This window comes from Xenopus tropicalis, chromosome 5 (assembly GCF_000004195.4).
Source record: "Xenopus tropicalis strain Nigerian chromosome 5, UCB_Xtro_10.0, whole genome shotgun sequence".
NCBI lineage: Eukaryota > Metazoa > Chordata > Amphibia > Anura > Pipidae > Xenopus > Xenopus tropicalis.
Genome location: NC_030681.2, coordinates 105,710,041 through 105,722,660, shown reverse-complemented (window position 1 = coordinate 105,722,660; position 12,620 = coordinate 105,710,041). Strand labels below are relative to the sequence as shown.

Sequence of the window (12,620 nt, the reverse complement as noted above, 5' to 3'; positions counted from 1 at the left end):
TAATTGTGTATCAGTTAATCTTATTTTTTTTTCTTTTTTGAGGAAAATCATGTTATTTTTAATTTACTTCTTTAGCTTTGTACAATAACACTTGTCTAATCATATAGCAATTAGAAATGCCCCATATATAGTCAATAATGCAGAAGTCAGAGGTGGGGTGTGAGCTTTCATATCAGGGGAAGCTGGTGGGGATTGGGAGAATAATAGGGAGGCTGGGGTGTAACGGGGCAGATCAGGAGCATAACTAGGTGGGTCAGGGTGTAACAATGAGGCTATCTAAGGGGCATATTTATTATAGTGTGTAAGGCAACATCAATGGTGATGTTGCCCAAAGCAACCAATTAGCCATTACATTTGAACAGTCACCTATAAGTTAGAAAGCAAAAGCAAAAATCTGATTGGTTGCTATGGGCAATGTCACTATATTAAATATGCCCATGAGTCTTTAAGCAACAGCCTATTGCTTAGTGTTTTTTCATTGAACTGCTTGCCTGGTGGCAACTCCCTCTAAATCCCTGTAACACATAGCAAAGATGTCCCTGTGCTTTAAAAAATGTATATATTTCAATATACAAAGACACTTTTGAATTGTATCACATGTTGATTCGCATCACCTGCATTAAGTATGTGTCCATTATTGATAAATAGTAAATGTATAGTTTCTTACATAAAAAATAAACAATGACAACAAACAAGGTGCTTAGAATAGTGAACGTCATTCTTCGTCAGTCACAATGTGTGCATTTCTCTGGAACTTCCCATACACTGTAGCCCTTATACTTTAGGCTAAAATGTTTGGTTAAGGAGAAAAGAACCTGGAATACAGGTTCTCTTAGGATGGCAGCCATCTTTCTTAAAGCAGGCAAGAGATACACTGCTGACAGATATTTCACACTCATAAACATACTCACACTCTCACAAATAAACATACTCACACACATAAACATACACACACTCACACATAAACATACACACTCACACATAAACATACTCACACACATAAACATACACACACTCACACATAAACATACTCACTCACACATAAACATACTCACACACATAAACATACACACACTCACACATAAACATACTCACACACATAAACATACTCACACTCATAAACATACACACACTCACACATAAACATACTCACACTCATAAACATACACACACTAACACAAACACACATAAACATACTCACACATAAACATACACACTCACACAAACACTCATAAACATACACACATTCACACAAACAAACACACATATAGAATTACCGTATATACTCGAGTATAAGACAATCCGAATATAAGCCGAGGCACCTCATTTTGGGTGCTGAAAAACTAGGCTTATACTTGAGTATATACAGTATACATATAAATATAAAATATTGTATGAAATTCTCTCTTTCATTCGGGGTAGCTTGGCAAAATGTGTGTTCCTGGTACAAAGTCTGGTGCAGAGCAAAAATGACACCCCTGCTATATTGACAGTAGGAGTGAATTCAGCACTCTCTATTTTATTGGAAAAGCAGAACCATAAAAGAACAAATACAATGAAGAATTCATAACAGAGCAAAGCAATCCAGCAACCACATTTATTAACCCCTTGCTTGAGGTGCACCACATATAAATGAACGTGCACTTATCTGTCATCCATGGTGTTACTTTCATTAAAACTAATGTTTAGGTTTGTATTTTCTATTTAATTAAATATTTAAGGTGCATTCCCACAAGCTAAGCCGGGGTGACTGACCCTAATGAGCACTCTGATGAGTCTTTCCATGACTAGCACTCACTCTCATTTGTCAAATTTGCCTATGGGCAGTAACCCATGGCAACCAATCAAATGGTTGCATTCATTGTTCTACCTGCAGCTGGCTGAAAAAAGCCAGTCACTGGTTGCTATGGGTTACTGCCCACAGGCAAATTTGCTCGGTGTTGATAAATGAGCCCATGTCACACTAAGGGCTCTTAAACTGGTGTTTTTTGGTGCATCAAAAAACAAAAATGCATACTAAACACTTTAACACGTTTTATAAACACAGTTATATGCATTTTTAAATGCAACACCATGTATTTGATCTACTGACATCTCTGTGTTTCAGTGTATTAGGAACCCAATTCAAATGAACATGACGTGAAACTTGCTGAAAAAAACCCAGAAAATCTGAGCAGACATTAGTGCAATAGTAGAATATAGCCTATAGAAAGTTAGCTGCTGCATAGTAAACATTTGAAAGATATTTTTAACAGATCTAAAATTGACAGAGCTCATCTACTAACAGAAATGAAATTAGACTGCAGTAACTAGATGGGACAAATAGTGATTTGTTACTCGTTTTCTCAGGGTTGACGCTGTAGCACGGTGTATGAATTCTGCCCTTCCTGTTAGCATTTTCATTTATCTGTTTCACAGTGACACCTACTGGCTGAACGCCATTACATAGCCCCTCTGAGTACTTTAAATGTCAAAAGGGGTGATTCAGAGTATTTTTTTAGGTAAATGGAGGACAGAATAATTGGAGTATTATTATTATTATTATTAACATTTATTTATAAAATGCCAACATATTCTGCAGCACTGTACAATAAGATGTAACCCGCAATTTATTCCTGTGGGCTTCACCTGCTCCCACAGGTACACTAGTGGGCCAGGATTGAAAATGCATTAGTTAGTGTTTTTAAAGAGATAGTGACACCAGAGTTTAAACCTTTTTTACTTCTATCATAACATTGTATTGCACAAACTTTATAATTTTACCATAAGTGTATTTATAAGTAGACCGTTAGCATTAGAAACTATAACTCACTAGTGGAGAAGGGACAGTCAGGTTGGCAAAACATTCAGGTTTAAGCATGTCAAGTAACAATTACTTACAAAAGCAGCGCCCTACCAGCAAAAAATGATCAACATGACCTATAGGCAACTCTTATATATTTTAAAGAGTAGTTCTTTAGTGTTAGTATCACTTCAAGTGATGACTGCTTATCTACAAGTGCATGGAACTGCCCCATGTCCCATTACCCTAACTGAAGATAATTCCACTAACTGTCCTTAGGGCCCCTGCTAGTTTGGCTTTTGCTCAATACCTTGAGTCTGTATCCAAATATTGTTTTTTTGTAACTTCCAGTTTTATTTGGTTTCAACAGGGAAAAGAAAAGGGTGTGTTCCATACATACATGATATGAGTCTTATTCATTTTACATATACATTGAGGCAAAAGGGAGAGGGGGGAAACAAATATAACATAAACAAATAAGAACAGTATAGTACAATATTGTTTTAGGCTGCAACTGGTTTCTATTATCCCTAACATTAATGAGCATATATTTTATCATCTTTAGCTTACAGTGAAGCATGTCAAATATCACTGGCATCAACAAGCATGAAAGAGAAGCAGAATGAAAGGACACGAAGCTTGGTGGCTGAGCAGAAGGCAGTGAGCTGAACCTTTGACTGATTGGATTGTGAAACAGTATTTGAATTGTTCACCTAAAGAAGTGGCTTTGAGCCATAGGAGGTGGTACTCCAGCAGGAAAATACTGCAGACAGTCAGTCTCACATTCCTTTGCATTCCAGCACTGGATACTATAATGGCCTATATTAGGCCCACAGTCATGGAGATATGAACTATGCACTCTGCTCTGTACAGCCTCGTCTTCATCTGGGGTCTTTTATGATGAACTGATCTATCTAGAATTTCTCTGAAATATAGCTGTGTCCTTCTTACTGGATCTACTTGCTCCTTGCTTTATACACAGGGCACAGCTTTACAGCAGGGATTGGTACAAACGCACCTTGCAGCAATGCCAACAGATTCTTTGCAATTTCCTACACTGAAGTTTTTTTTTAAATGTGAATATTGCCTGCATACTTTCTAATAGGTTTGCTCTAACTGCTACTGCTGCTTGTGTTCATATTTATTTCCATCACTGACTAGTTAGCACTCAGTGGTGATAGGGTAAAATGACCATGAATGTTGTCTCAAATAAGCATGATAAATCCAGTTGGTTACATTTGCTGTGCTCAGTAGATCTACAGGTTCTACTGCACACAACGGAATCTTTTGCTTTTTGTTCAAATGTAATGTATGAGATCCTCGTATAAGAAAATAATGCATATGTACTAGGATGCAGAGCCATCACTGCTGCTGTGGGGTGCCCTATGCCTTACCTTACAAGGTGTAAAAGAGGCATTTTTGCACATCTTATACATGTTTTCACCTTTCTCATTTTACTTCCCTCTGTGAGGCTATGTTTTGCTCCATATAGTGTGTAGGCTTGTTTGTTCAGTGCATGTGGGAGGAAATGAAAAACAAAATCAGTTTATTATTATAAGGGGATCCCCACTGGAACATGTCAGAAGATCATTAACAGCACTCGCTAGGATGAACAATCTCTTCAACTGCATGGGAGGCTCAATTATGAACACTGGGCAGTTTTGCAAAGCTACAATAAACCATAGCAACCCAGCAACTGTCTCCTTCAAGTTATAATGTAACCAAACCCTGATTAGTTAACTTTGGTTACTGCAGCAGTACAAACCTGCCCACTTGACTGCTCAATCACCTGAGGGAAAATAGTAAAATTGAAAAAATTAAGCCTGAACTTGTACGTCTGTGTTTGGCTCCACCCCCTGCAGGCTCAGGCCTTGTCATTTTAAGTTCACAGAAGCCCAAACAGCCCAATAAATAGAGACTGTCTATGGCATCTTACAACAGCTCCTCTGGCGTTAGGCAGAATCCACAGCTTGCAAGTCTAGGCCTCACTTCCTGCTACAATGTCAGAGAGACCCAATACATATTGTGTGTCTGCTGGGCCACTGTACAACTCCATGGGGGTGATGTATCAACATTCGAGTTTTTCTCCTAGGCAAAGTAAAGCCATATTTTCAAACTCCAATTTTTTTTTTAGTTTTTCGAGTTTGTAACTCTCATTTTTTATGCAAACAAGTTTTCCTTATTAATAAATAAGCAAGCATTCGATATGCAAGTTTATTTGATTTAGAAAAACAAACTGATAAATCAGCCCACATGTGTGTGTGTGTATGCACAAAGGCAGTCAGTCTCAGCTGTACATGTACAAGTCCCTGGGGAAGGGGGAAGTTAATTAGGGATGTGCTATCGGAAAGGATTTACATGGAAAAATGGTGGTTCCTATGTTTTTATCTGACTTTTGTTTTCTTAAAGGGATTATATGGTGCAAGGACATACATGCTAACATTTGCGTGTTTAACCAAACGCGATATGGAAATGATGCAGCTACATTTTGCTTATTATCAACTGGATTCATACATTTCATATGAACATTTTTGAACTACCAACCAGCACAGCCTCTACCCATTCCGGCAATGACATGGCTCATACACTTGTATCAAAAGCTACTTTAGACAGACATTCAATAAATGGTATTTGACTTCAGTGACTGCTGTATTGCACATCAAAATGTATGCAATGGCCTCTGCCCGCACAAGAATCACATGCTGTAAAAGGTTCCTTTGTTTTATTCAGCTCTCTGCGACATGGAAGGACCATCATTCTCCTGGGAAATCTCAGTGCTTGGCAACTTGCTATGTATGTAAAGCTGGTCTGATGTAAATACTATCTTGTTATGTGTATCTAAACCCTTTTTTTAACTGAACTAAATTATAAATGACAAAGTTATGTCTCCATTTTTTTTACTATTTATAATTTACAATTGCCTATGATTATGTTTGCTCATGAGTCAGGAATTTGCCTCAAATATGCTAAGCTTTGTGATGGTGCTTTTTCATTTTTGTATCTTTGTTTTCATAATAAAATATGGTGGAATTTGGCTACTTTCTGTTCTGAGTTCCTAATTGGACCAAAGATTAAAGGACATGTAAACCCCACACACAAAAAAATGTATTCAGGGAATAGCCTCTTTGAAATCTTTACATACCTGCCACTCTGGTTGTTCAATAGTAAGGCTGCAGCATTGCCTTAGTCACTTAGGATTCCTTTTCCTCCTCTAATCCACTTGCCCCCTCATGAATTTACCTTGGATGTTGGCTACTGAACATGCTTAGTTCTTAGATTACTAAACTCTCGCTCCAGTCTCGCAGCCAGTGAAGAGATGGCATTGCTGGTTCCCACGGATATGCTGCTCTAGCTGTCTGCTCCTATTTTTTTCTCCTAACCTCTTCTCCTGAGCTGAGCTTAACCACTACAGAGCTTAATCCAAGCAGAACTTTTTATCATACTAAGTTCCGCCTGTGTAAGCCTCCATTCTTGATTGCATGAATTTAAAGCATGTGCTGTTTGCAGATGGGAAAATAGTTGCAGGGTGAAAGCTGCTATCTGTATTACAAAAAAACGAGGAGATATATGCAGTATAAATTATGCCAATTGAGTGGGGGAGACGTGCCCAACTGATATATGTTGTAGGAAAATATAGGCCTTTAAAGTAGGGGTCAGTAGCCTTTTTTACCTGCAAGCCACATTCAAATGTAAAAGAAGTTGAGGAACAACACAAGCATGCAAATGTTTTTGGGGTTGCCAAATATGGGCTGTGATTGGCCATTGGTAGCCCCTATTGTACGGCACTACTAATGGTTTTTATGCAACTTAAGCATGCCTTCAAGCCAAGAATTTAAAAAAAAAAACTGTTTTAAAGGCCACATGTAGAAACATTAAATAGGCTGATGAGCAATATGTCACTTGCAAGCTATACAATAACAATAGTAAAATACATACTTTACATCATACTCAAAGTTAATTCCAAGATAAATTATTCCTTTAATACATGGGCAATTTTAAGAAGTTTGTCTATCGCACATAAAGTTACAAAACACCAGGGTGAAAAAAACAACTAATTGCCCCATGTGCCTTTACGCAGGGAGTTGTGTGACTGAATGGGCTCCTGTACATATTTTGCATAATCCTGTGTCTGCCTCTGATAAGTTCTGGTCAGGGGAAAAGCAAACACACCCACAAGTTCTATATTTTATATTTAATTTGAAGGTTTGTAAAGTATTATATATCCCTGTATATCTATGTAGCACTGTATTTTTTTACATTATGTGGTGTTAAGCTCTTCTCTATGGCCAAATATTTAGCCAGACAACGCCTTACCTCATACCAAGGTTGCAAATGTATGAACTACTGTTGTGTCCATAATCTTGCTTTAGTGCAGGGGTGGGCAAACTTTTTGGCTCACGGGCCACATTTACTCACCCCCGGGCCGGACCGGGCCAGGGCGAGCAGGGCCAGGCCAGCGTTACGGCCCCCTTTGTCTCTTTAATTCCGGCACGCGTTATGAGACTTGGCGTCGGCGGCGGGCCGGATTAAAAAGGCCAAGGGGCCGGATGTGGCCCACGGGCCGTAGTTTGCCCACCCCTGCTTTAGTGTCATAAACATCTAATTAACCAAATAAATATTTAGCCCAAATACCACACTAAGTGGCCGTCAGGCTGGGAACCTAGTAATTGTTCTGTGGTGACCCTATGCTTTTGTACAATATCTTGTTGATATTGTTGGTTTTACAGCTTCTAATAAAGGTAATTTAGGGGACTCTGTGTTTGGAGCAGAAGCATCCAAGGCTCAAGGAGTAAATAAGAATGAAAACAATTTGTGCCTAGTCAGAAATCATGGGTTGTATATGAAAGTAGGTCCTCCACAAAGCCATAAGGTGGCCATACATGCGAAGATCCGCTCATTTGAGAAAGTCGGCAAACTGGCAAATCTTTCCCCAAAATGTGTGTGTGTTAGGCCCTGAGGCCCAACGATTGGATCATATTAACGTGATGCAGGCCAGCAGGATGAGGACCACATTAACATGCTGATGTGCCCATCTGATGGCAGATAACCTGCTGAATCAGACCATTAGCAGCTTTTAACTGCCTGCATATGGCTACTTTTAAAGCAGCTCCAACAAGAAATATATACAGTAATCATTTAACCCTTTAAAGGAGAAGGAAAGTCATTTTGGCATTTTACTGCCAATAGATTCGCCACATTAGTGCCACCTAGAACACTATATTCTATATATATATTTTACAGAAGGCATTACCATACCTGAGTAAAGAGTCCTAGAAGCTTTCTCTGTTTGTTTAAGACAGTAGCTGCTATTTTAAGTAGCTTCCTGTTGGAGCTCTAGCTATTGGTAACTCAGATTACATATTCCTAAGGGAGGGGGGAAGGGAGTTCTTAGCATTCTTGTGGGAGGGGAGAGAGGAGACTCTGGCCCCAGGAATGAAGAAAGGAAGTCAGATACCTGAAGAACATGTTTACAAAAAAGGGCACAAAAAAACCCGTGTTTTGTATGTTTCTGTTTTAGTCTGTGCCTAATTCTTGAGAGTTTAGTGTGACAGCTGTTCATAACCCATTACATATTGTGTTCATGTTCAGGTAACTGTTGATGTACTAATGTGTCAGTGAAAGTATTTTTTGTTTAATAGTGATAATATCTCTCTCTCTGCCCTTCACTGGATAATGTTCTATAAATAACCTCTCACTGTGTAATATTACTAATAAGGATTCATTGCTTAATTATACTAGTAAGGATTGCCTACAATCAGATCTAGAGTGCATGGGGCAGATGGATGCAGGAATTCAATTAGAAGTGGAACACAAAATAGGGATCCATGTAACAAAGACTAGGAAGACACAGAGGATTATGACCAAATAAGAGAACTAGAGAGAGCAGCTCTGTCAGTAGTTGGAGATGTGTTAACTAGTACACCCTACCAGGTGACACAAAGGTTACTCCCAAACATGCACACACTTCCCCGTACTGAGACACGGATATAATTCCTCAGTCAAACTAGCACCATATGAGCACAGAATGCCAACTTATAGAAGGACAGTGAGTGTCACCTGTAAATCCCCTTAGTCCTCAGGTCCCAGAAATGCCCAACTTAACCTGGTACTAAACTGGTAGGTTTGTCAGTGATTTTGTGGATAACAATTACTACTGTCGAAGGAAATATTGACTCACAAAAATAAAGGTGTCACTATCTAAAGAATTGCTAGAAAAGCTGTAGGCACATCAAGTGTCAGGCACATCAAAAGGGAAGATAACATTACTGCAGGAAATGATAAGGTAGAAAAAGCCGCTAACAAACAGGCTGCTTTTATGGTCCTAACAGTGACACCAACTGACAGCTCACATACACCAGCCACTTTAGCCTTTCTTAAAACCCTGCAAAAGCAGGCTGGGGCACAAGTCCATACTAAATGGACCACCAAAGGTTGTAAAGTAGAAGGTGATATTTGGAAAAATTTTGAATATTTGGAACATATTTGGAATCAAGAGGCTGAACAGTATCCTTGAAGTGAGTCAGACCAGAGCGGTAACAATAAATCCACCAGTCTGTTAACTACCAGTCCCAGTTCAAGTTTTTGACACCAACAGGCTGGGCCTACTCTAGGCGAAGAGGATCACATCAGGAAGAAAGGACATCAATGAAATAATGACTCTGTGTTAGTTGTTCTGGGTAAAGGTTCTTATCCTTGTGCACCACAGTACTTTACACCAGTGTGTGGGTGGGTTGGCAAAACATTCTATTTGGCTCTTATACCAGCAGGTTGCAAAGCAACTAAATACTATTGACTGCTGTATATTTTCACATGTTCCAGTTAACCACATGGGAATACCTCGTGAAAACCTTAGTGGGGGATACCTATCTCCATGAATGATCTTAATCTTACAGATTATAGTTATAAAGTCGCAATTGACAGAAAAATCATATGTATCAAAACACAATCAGTGATCAGGGGACATATTTGGAGATAACAGGGTTACTTGACACACCCACCATATGCATAGGACTAATGTTTGCCAATCACATAGAAAAATTAAAATATCACTTAGTGTACTTACCTAAGATTCATGTAGTTAACACAGATTGCAAAAATGCTACTCTAAAATTCTATATGGAGTATATGGGGGAAAAATGTGACAAAACACATGGTAGTTGCAATGATTTTTATTTTAGCGTGGAAAAATGAATGCTTCTAGTGCCCCCAGGTGTTCCTGACCTGACGGAGGAAAAGATGAAGGTGGGACCTGTGAATCTAAGGTGGCAGATTCACAAGTCTGGTCTCAGACTTGGCTAGGAAATCACGGTTCAATCATTCCTAGGGAAAAGAATGCCCCTAGATTACCTACTTGCAGTTAAATCTGGGATTTCTGCCATTATAGGTAAATAATGTTGAACCTGGATTGAGGACTCACATGACCCGATTGAGGCCCACATTAGTAAGGTAAAGGAATTACAGCAGAAAGCTAGGGACATACAGTATCTAAGGATGGATGCAACCCTTCTGCATGGATGGGGAGCATAGGGACCTAATTGTCAAATGTTTTCATAAGGCAATAGGCCTTATGTTTTATATTATAGCTAAGTTAATTTTGTGTTGCTGCAAATGCAAGTTTTCATTCAGAGGTTAAATGGAGGGGCAGCTGAAGGGAGGGTGCTCATCCATTTAGCTCCTGGATAAATTATACAACAGCCTTCTTCTAATCAGCAATCCCTTTGTGCTTTGGCTGACCTTTTCCATAGAATGATCACATTGCCTGTTTGAGCAGGGTAAGGAAGAGCTTGACGGTTTGGATGGGAACCTCAGATAGGAAACTCTGAACTGTTACGGCTACTGCCTTTAAGAAGTATGCAAAGGAGAGGTCTGAGTAAGAGGGGATTGTATAAGTATGTTAAGTATATGAACAGAAGAGAGGACATGTGGATGAAAAAGCATGAAGACTCCCTCTTGTTGTTTGGCTTAATACAAGATAAATAAAATATATTTTTTCAGTATTCGTTGAGGTCTGGCATGGTGCCAAGAGACTGGCGAATAGCTAATGTGGTGCCGTTATTTAAAATGTGTGGCCCCCCACCTGTCTGGCTGCTTTGATGGCTTACTCTTGTGTAAGCTTTAAATGGTATCAGTACTGTGATTAACTGCCCCCCTGCATGGTTCACACCTCATATTCAGGCTGTAAGCCCGCTGTATTGTTTAAAAATGTAATCCCCTGTGTTGTTCACACCTTTTAATCTCTGCATTGTTCAACCTCTGCAGTGTTCACACCTCAGACTGTAATCACCCACATTGTTCCCCTGTTCACACTTCAGACAAAAAGAACATATACTGAGGTGGTACTGCAATTAAAAAGTTTTTTAATATATAGTTATTGTGCAGACTGTAGGAGCAGTGCCAGCATTGTGTCAATGTATGCTGCCTGTGTGTGCCATACTCTGCCTGCCCTATGCTGCCTGTATGTGCCATACACACAGGCAGCATAGGACAGGCAGAGTTTGGCACACAAAGGCAGGGTAGGGCAGGCAGAGTATGGCACACAGGCAGGGTAGGGCAGGCAGAGTATGGCACACACAGGCAGGGTAGGGCAGGCAGAGTATGGTACACACAGGCAGGGTAGGGCAGGCAGAGTATGGCACAAACCAGCCAAGAATGGCACACACAGTCAAAGTATGGCACACGCAGGCAGGGTAGGGAAGGCAGAGTATGGCACACACAGGCAGGGTAGGGAAGGCAGAGTATGTCACACACACAGGCAGGGTAGGGAAGGCAGAGTATGGCACACACAGGCAGGGTAGGGAAGGCCGAGTATGGCACACACACAGGCAGGGTAGGGAAGGCAGAGTATGGCACACACAGGCAGCATAGGGCAGGCAGAGTATGGCACACACAGGCAGGGTAGGGAAGCAGAGTATGGCACACACACAGGCAGGGTAGGGAAGGCAGAGTATGGCAGGTTTTTGCTGTACTACAACCATTAATATGGGTATGGTCATGTGATAGCACAGGTGTGGTTTCAAGTGGGTGCGGTTTCAAAAAGGGGAGTGGTTAAAATTGGCTTCCATTATTGGCCCTCCACCACGCAGGTCGGAAAAATTCCGGCCCTCAGTACCACAGAAGTTGGACAGCACTGGCCTAGAACATAATATTTGTAATTTGATAGAGAACTGGCTGAAGGATAGATTACAAAGAGTGGTGGTAAATGGAACATTTTCTAATTGGACCAGTGTGGTTAGTGGAGTACCGAAGGGGTCAGTCCTTGGTCCTTTGCTTTTTAACTTGTTTATTAATGACCTGGAGGTGGGCATAGACAGTACTGTATCTATTTTTGCTGATGACAGCAGGTGGTTTTTCACGGTGAGGGCAGTGAGGTTGTGGAATGCCCTTCCTAGAGATGTGATAATGGCAGGTTCTGTTAATGCCTTTAAGAGGGGCCTAGATGAGTTCTTGAACAATCAGAATATCCAAGGCTATTGTGATACTAATATCTACAGTTAGTATTAGTGGTTGTAATTATAGTTTATGTATGTGAGTGTATAGATTGGTAGGTGTGGGTTGTGTGTGCTGGGTTTACTTGGATGGGTTGAACTTGATGGACTCTGATCTTTTTTCAACCCTATGTGACTATGTAACTACTATGTAACTTAATTTTTCTCTTTGTTGTTAAACTAATTTTTCTGAGTCATTAAGCCTTGTGAAAACCGGCCCCTCTGCTTGTTCTGCTTTTAGAGATAACAGAGCTAACTACTGATAAGAGTGTTTAAAAGCATACTATATTATGAGCTTATTTTGTGACAGTAGTCAGAGTATACAATCTGCAGCTCTGGCTACCGTGCTGTGT

At 40.1% G+C, this 12,620-nt stretch overlaps 1 protein-coding gene across 7 annotated transcripts in view; it reads left to right on the top strand.

The window, feature by feature from the left end:
* The window catches only part of mcf2l.2 (MCF.2 cell line derived transforming sequence like), a 152,728-nt gene extending 147,830 nt beyond the window's left edge, over window positions 1–4,898 (top strand). For 6 of the 7 annotated variants that reach the window (XM_031902050.1, XM_031902049.1, XM_031902051.1 and 3 more), the window contains one exon: window positions 3,348–4,898. In XM_031902050.1, coding sequence (XP_031757910.1) covers window positions 3,348–3,451 — 104 coding nt within the window. In that variant the 3' untranslated portion in view covers window positions 3,452–4,898. The remainder of the gene's footprint in view (window positions 1–3,347) is intronic. The other variant, XM_031902052.1, reaches the window with a different exon arrangement.
* The last annotated feature ends 7,722 nt before the right edge of the window (window positions 4,899–12,620 follow it).